General features: G+C 45.4%; 1 protein-coding gene across 1 annotated transcript in view; it reads left to right on the top strand.

Moving 5' to 3' along the window:
• THUMPD1 (THUMP domain containing 1) overlaps positions 1-23,444 on the top strand; it is a 221,447-nt gene that overhangs the window by 65,328 nt on the left and 132,675 nt on the right. Inside the window, exons 2-3 of the mRNA XM_069647171.1 lie at positions 575-746; positions 20,754-21,002. Of these exons, the coding sequence (XP_069503272.1) occupies positions 575-746; positions 20,754-21,002 (421 nt within the window). The remainder of the gene's footprint in view (positions 1-574; positions 747-20,753; positions 21,003-23,444) is intronic.

Below are 23,444 nucleotides of genomic sequence, written 5' to 3'. Positions count from 1 at the left end.
GAGGATCATATCCTAATCTCAGCTTCCCTATTTGGCCAAGATGCTTGATGTTGAGCAAATTACTTTCTCCCAGTGCTTCCGCACCCTTACCTGCCAAATGTGTTATCAGGAGCTTGGCTACATGTGGGTGAGCCCTGTCATTTTAAATGGTGCTAGCTAGGCTGTCTGTCATTTGCTTATTCGATTAAACACATCTGATCGACCCATAAGAATGACCGGCCTGTACTCGCTGGACCTTGTAATCCAAGGGTTGACAAGAGAACAAAATATTTCCACAATGTGGGACATTTTCACACGCCTTGTCAGATATTGTGTGTGGTTCTACTCACAATGGCAAATTAATTGTTTATTAACAGGTTAGGCTGCTATATGACCCCTTGTTGATGGAGCCATAGAGAAACACTTTTCTTTCTAACTGCATACTAGTCGACTAAATGACTTGTTTTTACGATTCACTGTGGGCGGCTTGCTGTCCTCTTAGATGCTTATTGGTAATCCGGTCTGAAGAGACCTACAAGATAAATGAAAATGGAAACACTACACCTAATTCATTTGGATGTTCTTCTTGTAATAGTTTTCAGAACCAGATCAACCACAATCTGAAAATGATGACGAGGATGATATGGAAGCTGCTCTAAAAAAAGAAGTTGACCAAATTCGTTCCACAACAGAAAGAAATCTGCGGAGATTCCAGTCTGTTGAGAGTGGAGCTAACAACGTAATTTTCATTAAAACTCACAGTATAGGTAAGAGTGTAGTTGCAAAATGTGTACTGTTGCAACCTCTGTTAGATTGCTCATTTGTATAGATACATTAGTTGAATTGAATGTGGGTTCTTAAAACGCATAACTGTATTGCCTATGTTGCAAGCTTAATGGTGGCAAGAGGAAACTAGATGTGAGTTTGCCTGGCGTTGGATTGGGATTATAGTTCATAGTTTGGGGGCAATGCAAGAGGACGCAGAGCAACACCGGTTCAATCCCCGGGTCCAAGCTTAGAATCCTCTGGGTATTAAGCGTGTTATAAATAACCAATTACAATTATCTGAATAAGAACCGGTTCTGGTTCGGATAAAGAATTGGTACCAGCAAGAAGAGACAGTAGTTTAAAACAAAAGTATGAAAAGATTAGGTAAACATTGGTATGCCAAGCTCGTAGTTGGATTACAGACTTGATAGTCTATTTAAAGATTGCAATTGGAACGTACTGCTGAACACAGATTTGTGCTGTATCTGAGGTTCTGTGGAACCTGACACTTTCAGAATAGATAGTATCTCCGCTTGTGGTTGGACCGTTGCAGTTATCACAGAAAGTGTTCAGGAAAAGCATGTGAATAGGGACGTTCAGATGGCCATTTCAGGGTTGGCGAATACACAGTTACTGTGGGAGAATGGCTTAAAGGCTGTATTTTATACGCTATTTCAAGGGCTGTAAGTTCCAGATATTAAAAGCCTGTCCAACCATGAGCTCTTTGAGCAGAGCTTTCTTTAAAGTTTTCGAAGAGGTTAATAGCGATCTTCCTGAAGGATTGAAAGGATCTTGTATGTTGTGGACCCCACCCATCACACTATTAAACAATTTACTTTTATAATCGTCCTGAAGTATTCGCTGACTGGGTTGCTAATGCCTTCTCTGGTCCAGGTGGACCTTAGTTGGTTTATCCTGGGAAAAGTGGTTGCGTCATGTGCACAATACTTGACAGAACCTTTTGGGTTTTGCTTCTAAGAAAGGGATCCCACTGGTATTTGACCATGTGAGCTGAGCATAAAAGAAGAGCTCTGAAGTCTGGGTTTCATATATGCATTTGGCAATCTGATGTCTTCCATTTAATTACGGGCAATGGTTAAACTGATGATGAATAGTAGGATTGCAGGGCAGGTGAGTATTTAACGCGAGGGTGGCCCTTCCGAATCATCTCGTCTCTGCTATTTCAACTATACATTGAGTCTTTGGCTGCTAAGATTTAAACCGAGGAGAGGTTGGTTATTTTTGGTCGGTTGGGAAGAGGAGGCCAAGATCATATGGTGTGCAGGCGATATTGCTATCTCCATGTATACTAGCAGGGGTCAGGCAGAATTTGTGTTTGGCATAAGTGAGGAATTTGCATTGGTAATCCTGCTACATCGTAAACAAGACAGAGGTACCTTTGTTGAATGCCACAAATGAACAATTGTAGCAGTAAAAGCTATATTTGGAAATGCTGTACACAACATACATTGTATTATTTGAATTACTATCCATTAGTGATGAGGTCACTATTGTTCTTTCATAGCTAATATTCATGTTTAGGAATACACATGTGGCGCTATATCAGGACTCTGATTGTGGTTTGATGGCAGAGTGAGGGTGAACAGGCCGGCAGAGGATGAAAAGGCAAAGGATGACTGGGGTAGTGAAGGATGGATTGTCCTGTGCTGGCAGTATTGCTACTGGGCAGGTTCTCTTTTCTTTCTATGATGATTCTCAGAGGATCTGAGCCCAGTAACTGTCAGAGAAGGGCACAGTATCCAAAATGCCACAGGCATAGGCTGGCTGGCAGGGCCCAATGACCAACCGGGCTGCTTTCTCGACAGGGAACCTACATACTAGCCCACCTGTACATGGGAGTGTTTTTCTCAAAGTGGGCTACTTACACCTACTGCTGGCAACTTGTGACTGATGTACCTTCAATTTTGTTTTCACTGTTGCTTACATTGTTGGGCTGCAGCCTCAAACTACTTCTCCAACTCCTCTTACTGTGCATTGAGGTGGTCTTACTGTAACAAAAATCAATACTCAAGCATACATAATCTTATGTGGTGACAGTCTTGTAAAACGCGTAGCTACGTGTATTGGAACCATGAGCTGTAAAACGACTACACTTTGCAGACAAGGCTACAGTGCTATGCGTTTGTACCAATGATAGCTGTGTATTGAACTGTTATCGGTTGCTTAGGAATAGTCTCATCTGAGACCTAGTCAAACACTCTGTATTCCCCACCCAACTCATATTTATTGTTTATTTGTATAGCGCCTATACACAGAACAGTGTTTCAAAGCGTTCAAGGAGGGAGGGGGGGGAACAGTGGGAAAAACAAACGGTCATACAGAGCCCATTACTTTCTGAATGATACAAGCCTGCACAATAGCAGGGAAGTGCAGGAAAAAGTGCATGTGATGCATATAACAGTGTAGTTAACTCTTCCAATATTCACTACGAAATGTGAGGTTTGAAATGGGTCTGAAGTTGACTGGCTCAGCTGGATCCAGAAATGCTTTCTTTAATAGAGGAGTAACATGAGCTGCTTTTAATTGTGCTGGCTTCTCTGGAGTGAGGCATTCACTAAGTGTCAGGAAACCGCTCCGGGTCACGCCCAGTTCACGTCACACAAGCGTTTCCAGTTTGCCATCCTTATCCGCAGTTAGGCCTTCCCATGGCCAAACGGGACGCCACTATAAGAAACATCCAAAGCCCTGTGATCTACGAGCTTGCATCCGCCAAAACAAAATGCCCTGCGGACACAGTATGTCCTTCCGTGTGCATTGGCGGTTGCCATGGAAAATCTGGTACCGTGTTCACGCACTACGCCGCACGCTCCATCCGAGGAGCCGCGGCCCGATCAGTCATGTTAAGTTTTCATCATAAGCCCTGCCCACGCCTTGCCCCAGTGCTTCTGATTCTCTCAGCAGCTTGTCCTGAAACCCTTTGCTTTTCGTCTGTATCCTGTTTCTTGGCCCATTGCCTGATTTCTGGACCTTGCCCTGTCTGCTCCTTTGGTCCTGTTTTGATTCCACTGCTTTTCACTCGGTTTGCTTCCTGGACTTCTTGCCTCACGTTCTGTACCTCGCCGCCTGTGTAAAGCTGACTCTGTACTGTCCTGTGGATTGCCGGAGTTTTCCTTGGCCCCTGGTTGTTGCTCGCTCGTTGCCGACCTTGCTTACCTTTTTGGACTACTCTGTAGTCCCACTGCCTGCTTCTTCGGACTTCCTCCTCTCACTTCGTGCACGGACTAGAGACTTCCTGGACCTTTTTAGGCATCCTTGTGCCGGCGGGATAGTTTTCCACTCCTGGATTACAGAAAGACTTCTACAGAGAGACCATTTCAACTAGGCGTCCTCAGGCCGGCGGGATAGCTTTCCCTTCCTGGATTAAAGAACCTTCAGAGGATCACCTGGCCTTCCCTTCGTGAACAAACCCTGGATGCCACAGTTCGGTAAGAACCCAGTGCATTCCTTCTCTCATGTTGGCCATTGCTCTCTAGTTATTCTTCACTAACCTGGGCCTATCTGTTACAGGGTACACCGCCTTCAGGTTGACTCAAGGGATACCCTGGTTATAATTCCTTTCACTACGGAAAAAACAGGTCAGCCCTCATTGTGTCCCTCTGCATTGCACATTTACAGCTGTTCTGGACTTGTCATTAATTGCGTCCTTGTCTTGCAGCCGGTGGTGTCCTGCAGTGCGTCCCTTGAATCTTCCGATTAATAGATCGCTCTGTTTGTTTTTTTCTTACATCAGAGGGGTACGTTGGTAGGGAGAACTCGTCTACTACATTAAGAGTTCAACTACCTACCTGCAGCCCTGAGATTTTGGTTAACCTCTTGGAGTGTGGGCGAGTTCTTTCACTAAAATAGCCAGAACTTTCACTAACTGACCAATATGGTCTTTGATAAACTTAAGGGAGAGAATCTAGTGTAGGCCCAATGCTTTTATTCCCTGTACTCGTTTAGAAATATCTAAAGGGGATCAGATTTAAGATTGCATGAGCAGGAGCTAAAAGCATCTCCCGGATATCCAGCTTTAACAAGTGACCAGGAGCATCCACTGGGGAATGAGGAGCTACTACATAGTGTTCCGCAAATCTAACTTGAACATAAGAGCCAAACTTTTCATTTTGTTGTTTCCTTATTCTTTGTCGTATGGATTTTTCCTAATTGTTTATAGATTGCCCCAAATGCTCAGATCTGAAATAACATAGGTGTGTGTTCAAGCAGGAGCTAAATAGCTCACAGCTCTCCTCAATTTCGAACACTGTCGAAGCTAGATACAAGGTCAGGTTTTTGAGTAGTTTGTGGAATAACACGTGGGATACCTTCTGATGCTCTAGATTCAACTGCTATAACCTCTTGTACCTTAGCGGTTTTATCTGTGAAAAAGGAAGCTAATTCGAGTGTCTGTGAAGGATCACAATTCTTATTAGTGTTATGCATCGTAGGTAGTTATTGATCCATTTTAATTACCTCTGTGTTTATAAAATGAGCTGCTGAAATCTGAATAATACTGTTTCTTGGCCAGATGAATTGCCTTTTTATTTTGTTATTCAATGCTGCCTACAAGCATTGTTATCGACATGTATTCGGGAGGAGCTTCACAACATACAATGTTTAACAAAGGCGACATGTTCACTATAGGATAACAGGCACCATAGGGATTTTCTTTTTGTTTATAAAGCAGCAGGACTCATGGTGGATTACATGTCTCTGCAAAACAAGTTATGTTATGCGAACAGGAGCCTTGTGACTTCAGACTGCACAATAAGGGGCAGGACTTTGTGCTCAGACCTTTTGAACCATACAGTTTGTCCTCGTTGGAGACCCTTCCGAGAAGTCACAGGCACATGCCAAATCCTTCATCTGCACTTGGCCAGCCTCCACCTTCAAACTCCGCTTTGAGAGGCTGAGATGGCAGGACTGGGACCTGTGGAACCCTAGTCAGTTTTTGAAAACATGTTTGCTAGCACACGTAACAAGTTTCTACTTTTGTATTGTGGAAAGGATATTGCCCTGATAACCCCTTCACTGGTCAAGACTATGTGACAGAATAACGTCTACTGAGGGTGAAATGGCTTGAGCTTATTTAAAAAAGAATGTATTACATAAAATGATGTAGGTAATTCAGTTTCTAAAAGGAAGGTTTGCTAATCGGACATCCCTTTCATCAATGCCCCATACCACAATTCTAGTACAAAAATGTGTCTTGCTGAGCTAGTCTACAGCCACCCTCGGCACAGCCCTGCAGTGGCACAGGAGATGCCCAAAGGTCACGTGCGTTCCTGGCAGCTGCTGAAACCGTTTCAACAGGCAGATGAAGCATTTTATTCTTCTACTCCAAGCTTGTACCCTTCACTGCTGACTCGACCCAATGCCCTAACTATTGGAATCCATAGTCTCAAATGCCAACTCGACTCATCCGGAGCCTGCGCTTTCAAACCCTCTATGCCAACCGCACTGGGTTTGCATCGACTCAGTCTGGACATTGCCTGATTGAAGTAAGTGTCTAGGGCCAAAGGAAAGAATAAAGGTATTGTGAAGAGGCCCTTGTCCACGTTTTGGGACCATAGTTACTTTTAAGCCCCCCCCATCTCTACAAATACATATTCTTGAACAGTGACATAGTTGCCAGTGTATTGCCTGAACACCCCTGCTTATCCACCCAGAGTGCCCTTACAGAAAGGTCTGTATTCTATGTGTTTCGTTTGCAGGGGTGGGTTTTTCTTGTTTTTCTAATTTAATTCATTGCTTTTTGTTTGTTTAAAAGTCTGTATTTTTATAGAGCCTTGTTTGGACTTTATTTTATTTTGTTACCATTGTACTTCACTTTATTAGTTGATACTGTTCTCAGCTTGCAACCCTCCTGAAGATATAGCCTGCCCTTAGCCCATGCTACCAAACGCGGCAAAGGAGGTATACCTGTCAGACTGTGCCTGTTTCATCTTTGATTTGTATCCCTGCTGGTTAGGTAGCAGTCTGGGGCTGAGTTAGGCGGTTTAGTGTGAGAATGTTCTGTTGTTACTATGGTTACATCTTCGTGTATGATTCCAGAATGTTGATGGGATCATACACGAAGATGTGGCTTTGTTGAGAAGGCCCACTCGGGGGCTCCTCCGAATAAATCTACTAAATAAGAGAAAGATACAACGATATTCTTGTGTCATTACATTAGGCAAAACACTACAATTGGCGACGAGGATGCAGCTAAGTGGAGGGAGCCCCCGGACTTGAGAAAGAGAGATGTGTAGCGTCACGCGACGTATATGTTGATGAAGAGGAGTCGCTGAGCTAAAATATATGTATGGCGAGGAACAGGTGAGCGGCATGACATTGAGAAGAATTATAGACAAAAAGAAAAATCACCTGGCAAGAGCTACAGTGGGCTGCGCGCGAGTGTGGTTCAACCGTCGTTGAAGGTTGGAGGAAAGGACCTTCGTGCGTGAGATACGTGCCGCCATTTTAGGAGGAACACAGCTGATTTCGTACGTTTCATGCTTACGACGAACAGCTGTTTGGATCTACATCAACAATGTATGTAAAGGAGATAAACAAACGCTCATAAGTGTTGCACGGAGAAACTGACATTGTGTTTTTTTTTTTTTTTTTTTTTGAGTGTTTGATTTTGCCGGATGCTCGAGGAATTTAAGTGACATTGTGAAGCATTATATAAAAACTGTTGTAGAAGAGCAAATTAACTAATAATATAAGGAGCGTACAAACGACCTACTGGAGCATACTACATATGAGTAGGACATTGCATACTAACCAACATCAAGCTCTAGCCATGCAAAACACAGCTGCTCCAATAAAATTCTTACCGGCTCCTGGGAATCCAACATGCCCCTGGGAGCAGTGGCAAGATAATTTTCAAGTATATTTGAGAGCAATAGGAGGAGCAAAATTTAATGATTATCAGAAGGAAGCAACTCTGTTGCATTGCATTGGTACAGAAGCATTGAGGATATTCAGATCATTGCCCGATCTAGAGCAGGATGAAGAAACATGGGGTGAAGCATCAAGTGGGTCAAGAAAGTATGATATAGCAGTTGCTAAATTGAATAAACATTTTGGTAATAAGTCCAACATTGTATTGGAAAGATACAGGTTTTTCACAAGGACACGGGGCAAAGAGGAAAGTATTGACTCATATTTGGCTGCATTGAGAGGATTAATGGCCACATGTGCATTCACAGGTGTTACGGATGAATATTTGCGTGATCGGATAGTGTTACATGTGGCTGACCCGCGCATTCAGCAACGACTATGGCAGGCGAAGAATCCTACATTGGAAAAGACTGTTGAGATAGCCAGGTCAATTGAAATGGGTGAAAAATGTATGAGAGAGGTTCAAAGTAAACCGGAGTACACTGGAATTAAGTCAGTCCAAGAGATAGATGATGAACAGCAAAACAACCAAGAAGAAAAACTGATTGCCATGGTCAAGAGAATGGTCAGGTCAGATGCATCTGGTGTATACAGACAAGATGGAGGAGGTGCATTCAAGCAAAGTAATAGATGTACATATTGTGGATGGTATAAACATGAAAACATGGAAAAAGAGTGTCCGGCATTCTCGGCAGAGTGTTTTAGGTGTGGACATACAGGACATTTTGGAAAGATGTGTCGCAGCAACAGAGGAAGAGGCAGATATAATGGCAGATTTGGTAGAAATACTGGTCGATTTTATAGAAGCAGAGGTGCAACTACAATGGGCGTGAGAGCTGTGGAGGAAATTGCTGGTCCCAGTAATTTGGTAGCAATAACAGATAGGGCAGAAGATAGAGTCCAGATACTTACTGTCACACCAAGAGATGATGGGGTAGGATCTTGGGTTCCTATGGATATTGATGGTATAACTTTACAAGTGATGGTGGATACAGGTTCCCCATATACTATGGTTGATGTGCAGACGTATGTCAATGTTTTAAAGAAGAAGATGGAAGATTTACAGATGACAAACACCAGAGCAACAGGTTATGGAAAGACACCTATCAATATTATAGGTTGTGTTTGGGTGAAATTGAAATTTGAAGGACGCAAGACCTACTGCAGGTTGTATGTGGCGGAGAATGGGTTTTCGATAGTAGGATGGTGGGAGCAAGCTTCATTGAATATCAAGATCCATCCAGGAGAGAGTGTACCCATTCTTTGCATTTCTGAGAATGTGTGTGACAATGCAGAGAGTTTAGCAAGAACTTTTCCAAATGTCTTCAATGACAAGATTGGTTTGCTTAAAGGATTTGAGCATCGCATCATTCTCAAAAGAGGTGTGACACCAGTTGTACATAAAGTGAGAAGTATACCCATCGGCACCAGGGATGCATGAAAGGCTGAGTTAGAAAAACTATGCAAGCAAGATGTAATTGAACCAATTGAAAGTTCGGAGTGGTTATCGCCTATTGTATTGGTTAAAAAAACAGATGGATCTATCAGGATGTGTGTCGATTTAAGAGATTTAAACGCCAACATATGGATAGATCGACATCCTTTACCGAATATTGGAGAGATGTTGTCCACCATGAGTCCTGCGAAATATTTCACGACTTTGGATTTGTCGTCGGCCTACCATCAGGTGGTACTTGAGGAAGGATCGAGACATTTGACATCCTTTGTGACGCCGTTGGGAGCTTTTAGGTACAAGAGAATGCCGTTTGGGTTAGCTTCGGCTGCTGCAGTGTTCCAGAGGTTAATGCATCATCTATTTGAAGGTCTACAAGGAGTGTATTACTTCCAAGACGATATTTTGGTATCAGGAATGTCTCAAGAGGAGCATGATGCAAAATTGTTAGCTGTTCTGCAAGTGTTACAGCAGAAAGGAATGACACTCAAAATTGAAAAGTGTAAAGTGAAAAAAAATGAAGCGACATACTTGGGACATCGTATAAATGCCAAGGGCATCATGCCTAAAGAATCGTTGGTAGACACCATTCTCAAAATTCCAGAACCAAATAACCAAGACCAGCTGAGGAGTTTTTTGGGTCTCACAGAATATTATTCCAAATTTATTGATCACTACTCTGATAACACAGAAAGTATGAGGAATTTAATGTGTAAAGGAATGAAATATGATTGGTCGGAAGAATGCAAAAAGGAATTTCAACAGATAAAGACTATGATTAATAGAGCACCGGCTTTGAAAATGTTTGACTCGAGTGCCAGAACAAGGATAGCAGTTGATGCAAGCAATGTAGGCTTAGGTGGTGTTTTAGAACAAGTTCAAAATGGTGAAGTTGTTCCCATAGCGTTTGCATCAAGGACATTAAGAGGTGCTGAGCGAAGTTATTCGACAATAGAAAAAGAAGCTCTTGGAGTGAAGTGGATATTAGAACATTTCAAGAGTCTCATTTGGGGAATTCCTGTAGATGTCAGAACAGACCATAAGCCTCTTGTTCATGTTTTGAACTCGAAAAATTCTCACATGATGTCTCCACGCATAAGAAGATGGACTTTGATTATTATGCAATTTAATGTGACCATAAAGTACACTCCGGGAAGAAACAATGTGGTTGCGGATTGTTTCTCTAGATTGCCATGTGAAGATGATGTAAATGACTGTGAGGATGAACAAGTGTTCAGAGAGGAACAGAACATGGATTGTATTATAGCTCAAGTGCATCCTAGTTTCTCAAAAAAAGAATGGATAGAAGCAAAGGACAGTGACATTGAACAAGAGATGTTGAGGAAGGCTATTGAAGCTGGTTGGAGAAATACTGATGACAAGTTAAGGCACTGGGAAAGATTTAAGGATGAATTGTCCAGTGATGAAGTATGTGTTTATAGAGGAGATCGTATAATGCCACCGACAGCTTTAAGAAAGAGGATCATGGACATTGCGCATGAGGGCCATGTGGGTAGAATGTTGACTAAAAGAAGAGTAAGAGAGGCTTACTGGTGGCCCAACATGTGGAGTGATATGGAAACCCTGGTTAAGAATTGTACTGCTTGTGCTGTAAGCGATAAAAGCAAATCCATACGAGCGACTCCATTACAACCTGTGAACATTCCTGTTACCGTTTGGACTAAATTGGCTATTGATATAGCTGGTCCATATGAATCTTTGGAGTCTCAGAAGATCTATCTCATGGTGTTGGTGGATTATACATCCAAATGGGTGGAATATGGAATAGTAGAAGAGTCAGTGTCAGCTGTTAAAGTTGTGAAGTTCTTGGATGAAATTTTTAGTAGAGAAGGAGACCCGCAAGAAATTGTCAGATAATGGAGCCCAGTTCATGTCGTCAGAGATTCAAGGATTTTTAAAGGACAGATCTATTAAACACAGTACTACCGCATTGTGCCACCCAATGGGAAATGGGCTTGTAGAAAGAATGAATCGTTTCATTAAAGGAATTATACAGTTAGCTTGTGTAAATGGGTTACCATGGAAGGAGACACTTGAGGAAGCTCTCACTACATATAAAGTCACGCCGCATTCCATAACCGAGGAGGTGCCATTTACGTTGATGAGAGGGAGACTTTTCACCAATAGATTGAGGCCTGCTTGGATGATGAGCAATGAGAGTAAAAAAAATAACATGGATGACATTGTTGACAAAGTGAAAAGGAAACAAGAGAAGTATAAAAGTTATTATGACAAACAGAGGAATGTTCAAGAGAGTAAAATAAGAGAAGGTGATCTGGTGAGAGTGAGGGAACCAAAACGTGTGATGAAAGGGGAGTCTAAGTTTCGCGCTCCTCAGAGAGTAATGGAGTGCTCAAGAAAGTCCGTGATACTGGAAGATGGCAAGAAATGGTCATGTGATGATGTTGTTTTGGCAAAGGAGAAGGAAGTGATGAGATATGGAGGAGATGGGTTAGTTGAAGTTGAGAATTTCAAGAATGGTTTTGGTGAACCCAGAGTATTGGTCAAAGGAAGGTCACAAGGGAGGAATGTACAGGAAAGTTCAATTGCAGGAAGAAATGACAGTGTTCAGTCAGGATCAAAATGTAGGAAAAGAGTATGGAATTACAAACAAGACTATGTTTATTATTGAGGAGTTCAACACGGTGACATGTTCCAAGTCTGGCTGTATATTCCAAAAAACATGGAAGAAAATGTATCCTTTATTGGTTGTTAAGATACAGTGTTATGTTATTTCATAGATTATTAAGTGTTTTTAGTTAAATTTAAAAAAAAAAATCTTTTTGTATACAAACTGTATTGGATTGTTTGGGTGGGGAGATGTGAGAATGTTATGTTGTTACTATGGTTACATCTTCGTGTATGATTCCAGAATGTTGATGGGATCATACACAAAGATGTGGCTTTGTTGAGAAGGCCCACTCGGGGGCTCCTCCGAATAAATCTACTAAATAAGAGAAAGATACGACGATATTCTTGTGTCATTACATTAGGCAAAACACTACATTTAGCTCCTGCAGAACAGTAGTCATTTTGTCACAGATTGGTCTTAATGTTTAGGTAGTTAAAGGATTTATAAGGACTATATGTGCCAGGCAGGAGTTTTATTTTGTTCCAATGTGGTTCTGGAATATTCTGTTTAAACCCTTTGTAATTCAGTCTTGGTACCTACATTTCTCTGTGGCTCATTTTTAGCCTACGTAGTCTTGTTGTCTGATGTGCGTTACTAAGAAAATCATCTTTCTTATGGCAATCAATTTGACGTGCAGAGTGAGCAAGCTTCAGACAGGCCTATTGTGCGAACCCTCCTTTCCTGGCTTTTTACAAAGAAAGAGTGACGTTGAAAGTAAGATTATCCTTTCAAGCTAAATTGTTCTCTGGAGTTAATCTCACTCATAAGATTGTTTTCAAGTTTCTCTTGATCTTTAAAAGAGAAACGCCATGTACAGGAAATTTGCAGGTGGATTGTCATTTGTTTCAATAACTGTTAGCAGTCTCTGTGGATCAGCTCCTAAAGGGACAAGGGCTTTAAATCGGGGCTATGCAGTTTCTTCAATTTTGCATAGGAATGTTCTACTACTGTCCGGCCTAAAAGGTGGGAGGCGAGTCCCATTCTGGGTGGCATGTCTACAGCTGGTTCTCAGAATAGTTTATTCATTCTTTTGCATTATTCTATAAGGCTTTCCTAAGAGTGGTGGAGGACACAATGTTTGAAATTAAGAATGTAACTGGTAGTCAACCTGGGTACTCTGGGTCCCTTTTAAATTAATTACTTGTGCAGTATGAAGAGCATTTTCTTACTTGTATCTACTGTTATAACTGGTATACATCTATCTCTTGATTGCCCATCCCCAGTCTCGAAAAAGGCCTGCCAGTCCTAGTCTTCCAATTTCTTCCCAACTTCAGTGATGTTTCAGGACAGGATGGAACATTCTTGGCAATCTCTTACAGGAATAAAACTAGTTTGCAACTGAGTGTGGATACTGCTCCTATACACCAGTCAGTTTCACAACTGTTGAACGAGCATTCTCCCACCTTTACTCCTAACCATTTCCTTTCACCCTTCCCCTCTACCTCCTCTGTAGTACAATTAGTTGCTTGCCACTTAATCTTGGTTCCCATCTGGAATGTAGAGTAGTTTGATGGGTCGGCCCATCTAAAGGCTGGTGCCAGACAAAGTGGGTCCTGTGGTAGGTCCTTTCATCGTCTGCCTTTTCATCCCCAGGCTTTTCAAAGTGCACATTCCATCGAATGTGCTCATCTAATTTTTTAGGGGGGGGGGGTTGGGAAAGGGCAGATAAGGGTTTGGGTGGGTGGGCAATGGCAAAAGATAAGTGTGAGCAGGATTTGGGGGGTACCCCCCAAACCCCCCCCCCAAAAAAACAATTAGCACATTCGATGGAAAGTGCATGTTTAAAAGCCTGGGGATGAAAAGGCAGGCAATGAAGGCAACTGGACATTTATTTTAGATACTCTTCCCGTTTATTAAAGTAAAAGAAAATGCCTCACCTAGCCCTACTTCTAAGATGGAGTTCACTAAACTACAAAATAATAAAAAGGGTGCTTGTTGGGACGTCTTGTGTTAATCGGCCCCATCCTCTGTCCAAAAAATTGTGCTACCCTACTGGCTGTCCCTACCACTAAAAAGTAAAGAAAGATTTATCCTACACAAGTCTTTTTGCCCCTCTTTCTTGGCTTGCGATGGTTGGTGCATGACCCCCCTCATCTTGGTTTGGGGTTTTTCAGGCCCTGAACTGCTCTACAAGTACAAAAACACAGTTGAAATGTCTCTTGGTTTCTCACCTGATTTCCTGGCCTGTGTCTAGTTGTACAGTTCACAGCAAAGTGCCTTGATTTTCTATCATCTGCTCACACGGCCTGTCTTGCTACAACAACGCAGATGACGCCAAAATCCTCTTCAAGATTCCAAAGGACACCCCCCCCCGACCTCGCATCCTGCCTCACAGAAATACACCTGTGAATGACTGCTAATCCACCTCCTCCTCAACCCTGGAAAATCTGAAATCTGGAACTGTGGGAAGACTGCTCTCTTTCCACCCCCCCAACCCCAACTCACCCCTTAGCCATTCTCTCTGGGCCCAGCCCCTGTACACCCGAGACTGTAAAGAACCTTGGATGCATCATGACTCGGAGCTGATACGATCACATCAAAATCCTGCTACCTGCACCTACGCATTCTTCAACAGATCTTCCCTTACCTGACTTTCCACACAGTCACCACAATCACAGCCATTGTCCTCTCTCGCCTAGACTATGCAAACTTCTATACCTGGGCACACCTGCATCTCAACTTAGAAAATTCCAGCGGGTCCAAAGCACTGCAGCAAGGCTGCTTCTTGCCCTTCTCCCCAGAAGCACACATTGGACCCACCCTCCATGTCCTTCACTGGCTGCCGACCGGGCCGCCGGTCCACCTTCAAGGCTATGTGCATCACCCACCGTGCTCTGCACAACACAGGCCCAGAGTATCTGCAGCACCTCACAGGCACAGCAGAGCCCTGAGATTAGGCACTGCTCCTTGTCATCCCAGTCACAAAATCGACCAAAATAAGGGGACCCTCCGTCTCTGTCCAAGCTCCCACCATCTGGAACTTCGTCCCCTTTAGCATTCGCCGCAAAGAGGATCACATTGCCTTCTAGAAGCCACTCGAGACTTAACTCGTCCCTTCTGCATCTTTACTGAACTAGTCCACCTCATGGGTGAACTAACACGCCACCTATCGCACTCCCCACCCCCCCCCCCCCATATCAGTCATTAGAGACTCGTACTTCTAGCACGCCATCTTAATGGAAATAGCTGTATCCACCAGGGGAGCGGCCACCCACCATATTCATCTGCAACAACCCACTACTCAAAACTCCTAGTGCACAACACCTCTGCCACTGGAATGTAGCTGAGTCCTATGAAACAATGTGGTCTATCGGGGCCCATAATCTGTCTCCTTGACTTGCATACCCTCCCAACAGACTATCACAGCACCCATCCGCTAGCCAGATCTGCATGGGTTGCTAGCATGGACTTGGCTACCCCACCTTCCTTTGCACTGGCTAAAATGCACACAAACACTGTAAAATCCTCTTATGCTTGGTCCTCGATGGCATTTTCGACTACTCTGGTGCTGGGGTGAGGCCAGGTGCTCCGTGCACAGTAAGTTGTGCATCTTCAAAAGTTTATTTTTTGCACTGCAGCGGGTCCGTCCCGTCTTCTCCCCCACCCCCCTCAACTCCCTTTTCCTGGTGCTTCCTTATTGGTCACCCTCTCTCCCACCGCCCTTCCATTGGGTTGCTGGCCCTTCGGCCAAGGAGCAGATGCTAAGCACTGCTCCAGTTGGTGTCTGCCGGTGTCCGCTGTGGTAGCATGAGGCCTGCAGCCATCAACCTGCTGTAATTTTCCAGGTAAGTTGAATCTCAGTGTTTTGGTATTCTAGTAACTGTGGCACTGATTCTGGTTCTCTTTTGGCTCCCTTCCACCCTAGATCCCCCGCAAGGTGTTGGGTTCACTGTTGTGTGTTACTTGTTCTCCCCCTGTGTCTTCATTTGGTGAGACACCCGCCTCCCCCTCCACCCTCCCACTGTGCATCCCGAGTTGTGTGCCACAGGGCCCTCAGGCTTGTCTCCTCCCTCCTTTGCACCCTCTATGGTGCTCACTGTTTCTCCCATCTTCTCTAGCTGCTACTCTATCTCCTATCATATCCCTTGCACTAAGTCTGGTAGGAAGAAGTTCAAAAGGGACATACTGGTCTCGAACCCAGGCCTCCCTATCGCTGATACCTACACCAGCACTTCCTCCAGACAGACCCTTACCGACATACTCTTGGTCGTTCCCTCTCCAAGCCTATGGACCCCCTTATGGTCTCTTCTCTCTCCTTTTTCCTCTTTCCCCCATTAATGGTAGCACCCATTGGGAGGCCTTCCTGGCCCCCTTCCACTCCTCTAATACCATCATTAATGTCTACCTAAATGGCACTGTATTGGTCCAGGGGCCTCCGGCCAATCTCCTCCTTTTTGATAGACGCTTCACGTACCTTATCAACCTCCGTTCCTCTCCTGCTATCCCTTCTTACCCCTCTCCGGCTCCCTTGCCGCCTCCTTCCTCAGCCACCTCTTCGGCACTTCCGGCTGCTTCTCTGGCCACCCTGTTGCCTCCCTCCTCTGCCACCCCTCTGGCACCTTCTTCTTCCTCGGACTACTCTGCCTTCTCTTCCTTCCTCCTCTGCCTACCCTAGGGCACCTCCAACACTTCCGCAGGGCGTACCTCTGGCCTGTACCCCTCCCTGGAAGTCCCTCAAATGTGGCAACCTGTTCCACATCGCTAATCTCAACTCTTGTTCAGCTGTCAAACATTCCTCTGACGTATGCTGTCTCCTGGAAGAGCTTGATTTGGATGTACTCGGTCTCACCAAGACTTGGTTCATAGCCAGCTCTGTCACAGGTTTTGACACTCTCTCCGTCCTAATGACTAAAAGATCCTCTCCGAAACCAAAACCAACTGTCCCGGTGGGGGGTGTAGCCTTGATTTTCCCATAGTGGATTGCTGTTTCTATCATTCGAATGCAGGATTACTCCTCCTCCCTCCTTGCCTCTTTCAACTTTTCCTCCTGGGAGACATGAACATCCATCTGCCCTTTTTTGCAACCTATGACTCGGTCTCTTTCTCTTCACACACAACCCACCTCCCTTAACCCCCTCAGGCCAAGCAGACTCCAACACTTCCAGCTACCTTCTCGGTCATCCACCTCATGAAGCGTGTGTTAGTTGAGACTTTCGCTGCCACTTTCTCTCTTTGTCATGCACTCTTGGCTGGCTCACACCTGAACACAGCCCTCTCTAACTTTCCTCTCTCCATCTCCAACACTCTGGGTGTCCTTGCTCCTGTCATGAGGATCTGCTTAAAGGCCAATTCCAAGTGCAACACTTGGTACGATCCCGACCTCGCCACCCTTAAACACAAGTGTAGGGTGGCGGAGAGGAAGTGGAGGGCATCTGGCACACCGGCTGACAAATGGACTGCCTCCTGCACCAAAGAAAGTACAGACTCTCTGTCCTCTCTAAGAAGAGAGCGTACATCCAAGCCTATCTCTCTATGGCATCTAACAATTCGGCCAAACTTTTCAAAATCTACAAGGAGCTGGCCAATCCTGCTGCAGTCTCTACCTCTCCTGTTCCCTGCCAGGCCCTCTGCACGGCCTTGGCTTCTCATTACACCACTAAAACCCAGAACATCCTGTCCACCTCTTCCTCCTCCTCTTCTACCACTTCTAGCCCGTCTGAGGCCATCGCTCCTCCTCCTTTCCACTGTTAACCCCTGATGATGATTCTAGAAAAGTCTGATGTGTGAAAGTCTTGTCAAAGCATCCAGAACCATCAAGGACCACATCGACACCCATGCTCCAGCCTTGGCAATCACTCCTTTGCCACTGGAACATTCCCCTCCCCCTTAAGGGTACCCAGTCAATTCATCGAAAACATTACAGAGTGGTACATAACAGAGCGGACTGTAACACTGAAAAGATTTAATAAATAAATAAACGATATTGGGGTAAGGGGTTAAAATGGGGCAGTATGGGGTTAGGGTGGCGTTATAAGGGTGTAAAATCCGGGGGCTTGGGTATGGGTCCCCTGCCCTAAATTAAAAAAAAGTTTGATGAAATGTACCACTCTGTAATGTCCGTCTGTAAAATCACATATAACACCCTTCAGCAATGCCTTGTGCACCCCCTTCTAAAGAAGTCCAAAGCCGATCCTTCCTCTCCGGCTAACTATTGCCCTATTTTCATCACTCCTTTCCTGGGTAAACTCTTGGAAAAGCTGCCCATCTCCCAGCTTAAACTGCAGACTGAATCTATTGGTTGCCTCCACGACCACCAGTCTGACTTCAGGGCTGCCGGAAGCAACAGAAACTGTTAGCCTGAACACCTGTGAAGCCCTGCTCCACAATATTTCACTCTAATCTCTCTTCTGTCCTCATTCTCCTCAATCTATCCTCTGTTTTTGACAGGGTTAACGTAGCCATCCTGCTCAAACGTCTGACATCCTGGGTATCACTAATCAGGCCCTACCCTGGTTGACCACCTTTCTCCCTGACTGACCCTGTCAGGTCCAACTGGGGTCTTTTCTCTCTTTATCTCTACTTGTGGTGTTCCCCAGGGGTCTAACCTTTCTCCCTGGCTGTTCAACCAATATCTGGCACCTCTTGCCCACCGCATCGCTACTTCTGCTCCAATTTTCAATGCTATGCGGATGACCCCCATCTCTCTTTCAGGCTCACCTCAGCCACCTCTGCTCCTTTTCTCATACCAGACTGGCCGCAATTCAGGAATGGTGTGTCGCCAACGATCTCCGGTATTATAAGACTAAGATCCTCCTCATTGGGACACCTGCTCCCTCCTTTCCTCTCTCTGGCTGTCCACTGTGGGCCCTCTCCCTGCTCCTTCCTGTGAGGCCAAGAAGCTTGGTGTCATCTTCGACTCCACCCTCTCCTTCTCTCCTCACATTTCGGACGTCTCTAAGAAGTCAAACTATCGGCTGCACCTCCTCAGAGGTATTCTTCCTTTTCTCACTTTTCCCCCAGAAGCTCGCTTTGTCCAGAGCTCTGGTCCTCTCTAGACTGGACTACTGCAACAGCCTCTTTCTAAATCTGCCTGCCTATACTCTTCGACCTTTACAACTTGTCCTTGGCCCCAAGCCCAGAGATGGTATCTCTCCAGCACTGAAATCTCTTCACTGGCTCCCATGGCTGCAAGGATCAAGACCTCTGCATCGTCCACAAGGCTTTCTGGGGCCTGGGACCGCGCTACCTCCAACTTTCGCTTACAAAACACCTTCCTTCTCAAGCTCTCCGTTCATCCACCTCAACTCTTTGAGAGTTAGATGCTTCTCCAAGCAGAGAGTTGGGGTCAGATCAATCTTCGGCTAGGTCCTCCCTCTGGAACAGCTTCCCTGCCTCTCTCAAATTTGAGCAGAACCACCTCCGGTTCCGGAAGCAACTCAAGAGCTTCCTTTTTCATTTCTGCTTTCTCTCTCCTTCTCCCCTGCTGATGCTCCTGACTGCTCTGCACACTGGATACCCTCTGAACTTTGGCCCAGGCTCCTGCATATCCAGTGGCCCTTGCACTGCTTCCAGCTCCCCCAGCACGTAAGGGTATGTTCCTGCAGCCCCTTCTCTTCAATTATGAGCCACCTCCTGGCTGCACTTATTGATTTACCTGCACTTCTCCCTTCTCCCCCCCTTGCACTTCTCCCTTTCCCACTTCCCTGCACTTGCTCGAACTGAATGACACAAGGCATAGTAAGATCGTTGTTTTATCCTCCCTTTGTTTCCCCTTTCTTGCCTTGTCATGCCTAGAAACTCTTGTGTACAGGTGCATTATAAATGCCAGATCATATCATTCACCCACAGCGCTTTGAGGCCATACGAGTGGCATTAGGTGCTATACAAATTCCATATAACAAAACACAGAAGGAGACTCCTGACTCCTCCACCCCAAGCTTTGTTCAAGGTATGTCAATGTACAATTTGAGACTGTGTCCTTTTAATTCGGGTTCACACCTCTGGGGCATTTCTTGTGCCTTGCGCTCTCTGATAACCCCCCCCACCCCGTGGGTTATTAGGTTCAGGTTTGCCTTCTTGATGCGTTGCTTGTGCTGTCCACACTCTGATAACTGTTTGTTGGTTATTGGGTTCAGACTCCTGGGGTGTGTTTCTCATGCCTTCTGTTCTCTGGTAACCCCTCGTAGGTTATTGGGTTCCGGTTCACCCCCTCTGGGCCTTTCTTGTTTTTTTCTGCTCTATCGTAACCCTGCGTGGGTTATTGAATTCAGGTTCACCCCGGTGGGGTGCATCTATTGCGCTCTGGGTTCTTGTATACCCAAAGGGCCCTCGGATACTCTATCCGGTTTCTTGTTACTCTTCAAGTCTGGCCGCCCTCCATCTCCTTGGTGTGTCCCAAGTACCTGTTTGTTTGCAGTGCTCTTCTGCGGGGAGGCGGTCTCTCCAACCGAGTGGGAACCGCCCTTCTCGGGTCATTGCTTCCTTGGACGTGCTCCTTTGCCCGCCCATGGGCATTCAGGCATACCGGTATGCTGCTTTGTTCCCAGTTTGGTCTCTTGGCGTAGGAGACCTCGTTGTCTGGGCTCGGTGGTGTTCCGCGGGCTCTGCGCCCACCACGTATGCAAGGTGGTCCCGCCTCCAGGATGTCCTGGTTCCACACTGGAATGCAGGCTACTCTGGAGTGCAGGGTTTTTCAGGCTGGCTACACCGGATTCCTAACCTAAGATGTACACAACCAGAGCAGTGCAAGCACACTAACAAGGTCTTTGTATTAAAGTGGGTAAGAAAATGTTGTTGCTTGAAGTTACGCGATTTTCCTGTTTGGTTTTGGCCAAGTTAGCAATACTTGCCACTAATTCTTGACCCAAATACGAGACCTGGTAATATAGGCTCTTATCGTCTCCACCGATTTTACAATTGTTTGAACTAAGTATTCAATTGTGTGCACCCTTTGTGAACAGTGAGCTGAAAGTATTATGAACATATTCTGTTTTTTTTTTTTTTTTTTTTTTTTTTTCCTCGAGGCAACATTTCAAAGAAAAGTGGGTAATCTTTTAATTATTTATGTTGTAGAACCTGAGAAGTTTGTTCATCATATTTTAAAAGATTTGTATACCACCAAAAAGAAGAAGAGTAGAGTTATTCTGCGAATGCTGCCCTTTTCTGGGACCTGCAAAGCTTTCATTGAAGACATGAAGAAATATGCTGAGAATTTCTTCGAACCATGGTTTAAAGCCCCTAAAAAGGGAACTTTTCAGATAGTGTACAAAGCACGAAACAATGGCCATGTGGAGCGGGAGCAAGTTATTAAGGAGTTGGCAGGTACAGTGTGTTCTTAATAAACAATTTGTAAAACTGGAGGATTTTAGATCTGAAAGTTTTTTTTGTTTTTTTTATTTTTTAGAAAATGATATGCCTGCAATAGTAATTTTTGTATTCTTCTCTGTAGTATTTATTATTTTAGTTTCTTTCCAATGTCATTTGTCTGTCTTTTCATTGTTTTAACCACTTTTCTTATTTGTTGAGTAATTTGTAACCTTCTGCTAGCAACTTTCATTTCCCTTTTCAGTAGTGCAGCACTGTTTCCCACTTAAGGAGCAGTTCTTAGTGTAACAAACTGGTGACCCTTCAACCAAATTCAAAACTATCCTGGATGCTGTCTTAAAGATCTCTCTCCTGTCCCCCCAACCCCGCTCATGCCCCGTCTCTCCCTGTTTCCCCCACCCCGCTCATGCCCCGTGTCTCCCTGTTTCCCCCACCCCGCTCATGCCCCGTGTCTCTCCTGTTCCCCCCCCACCCCCGGTCATGCCCCGTGCCTCTCTCTCCTGTTCCCCCACGCTCATACACCGTGTGTCTCTCCTGTTGTCCCCCACCTCCCGTTCATGACACGTGTCTCTCTCCTGTTCCCCCACCCCCGCTCATGCCCCGTGTCTTCCTCCTGTTCCCCCACCCCCTGCGCATGCCCCGTGTCTTCCTCCTGTTCCCTCCACCCCCTGCGCATGCCCGTGTCTTCCTCCTGTTCCCCCCCACCCCCTGCTCATGCCCCGTGTCTTCCTCCTGTTCACCCCCTACCCCCCCGCTCATGCCCCCTGTCTCTCTCCTGTTCCCACCCCCCGCTCATGCCCCCTGTCGCTCTCCTGTTCCCCCCCCCCACCCCCGCTCATGCCCCGTGTCTTCCTCCTGTTCCCCCCCACCCCCCTGCTCATGCCCGGTGTCTTCCTTCTGTTCCCACACCCCCCGCTCATGCCCCGTGTCTTCCTCCTGTTCCCCCCCCACCCCCGCTCATGCCCCGTGTCTTCCTCCTGTTCCCCCCCCTCCCACCCCCGCTCATGCCCCGTGTCTTCCTCCTGTTCCCCCCACCCCCCTGCTCATGCCCGGTGTCTTCCTTCTGTTCCCACACTCCCCGCTCATGCCCGGTGTCTTCCTTCTGTTCCCACACCCCCCGCTCATGCCCCGTGTCTTCCTCCTGTTCCCCCCCACTCCCCGCTGATGCCCCGTGTCTTCCTCCTGTTCCCCCCCACTCCCCGCTGATGCCCTGTGTCTTCCTCCTGTTCCCTCCCCACCCCCCGCTAATGCCCCGTGTATTCATCTTGTCCCCCCTCCTATGATGCCCCTTTTTGACCTCTTGTTCCCCCACGCCCCGCTGATGCCCCGTGTCTTCCTCCCGTTCCCCCCCCACCCCTCGCTCATGCCCTGTTGTGTTCTCTTTATACACCCCGCCTTCCCTTTCCATGGTGGCCATCCTGGTAAAAGATTTTCCTTCCTACACCGGGATGCCGCAGGCGTACTGGTTCGGGAAGAAAAATCTTTTTTTTACCACCCCGGGTTCCCACTTTGAGAACCTAGGATGTTAGTGGTCTTCATCCATTAAAAAGGATGTTATGGTAAAGTTGCACTAATAAAAACCTATGAAATTCAGTAAAAAAACGTTAAAAGGACGGGTTACAAGTAAAATCGAAACCCCCCTGAAATTCGCCAGTTATGGTAAGCTAAGCAACCATAACTCGCGCCACCACCGTGCACTTCTAGTCTAACACCCAGGACATCAAAGATGACATCACAAATATCATTGACCTCACTGATGACATCACATGTTTACTTTTCATACAAGGGGTTGTGAATGTAATGTTGGCCAAAATGTGTCAGGGATTATCGGGAGATGTGTAATAAATTACATACCTCATCACGCAATGTAGCGTTCTAAAGAACATTCCATTGCAGTGTTCTTTCTAGTACAGGAACCTACTCATACGGAAATGTAGGTATTGGCTGCAGCATACACCACAGAGGTGCAATATTTGTAATTTTCCAAAGTTATATAATAAAACGGTGAATGTTTCTGTATCAGACTTTTCCATACTATGAAACATGTACTAAGTAGCTAATGCATCACTTACTACATATTTCTACTAATACACACAAAACATAAATAGACTACAATGCATACAAATATGGGGCTTTATAGATGGAGAGTAAAGTAAGCAAACAAGAGGAAGTACCATTAACAATTGTGTATAATCTACATGATTGTATTCACACACAAAAATGATTTCTGTGTTTCAGGCCTGCTTCTACCCCTATATATGTACATCATAAGATGCGATTAAATTCTAAGGAAAGTGGTGTAAGAACATGTGAGAATAGCAATATCTATAAATGTAATACCTTTTAGAAAGTTAGGTTTATGACTGTCAGTAAATAAACCCACCTTGCCTAGATATGGTAGTGAACAAAAAAGAAGGGGCTAGACATGTGATGTCATAA

Source organism: Ambystoma mexicanum, chromosome 2q (assembly GCF_040938575.1).
Source record: "Ambystoma mexicanum isolate Mex_15411 chromosome 2q, UKY_AmexF1_1, whole genome shotgun sequence".
NCBI classification, from domain to species: Eukaryota; Metazoa; Chordata; class Amphibia; order Caudata; family Ambystomatidae; genus Ambystoma; species Ambystoma mexicanum.
This window is presented reverse-complemented; position numbering and strand designations above follow the sequence as displayed.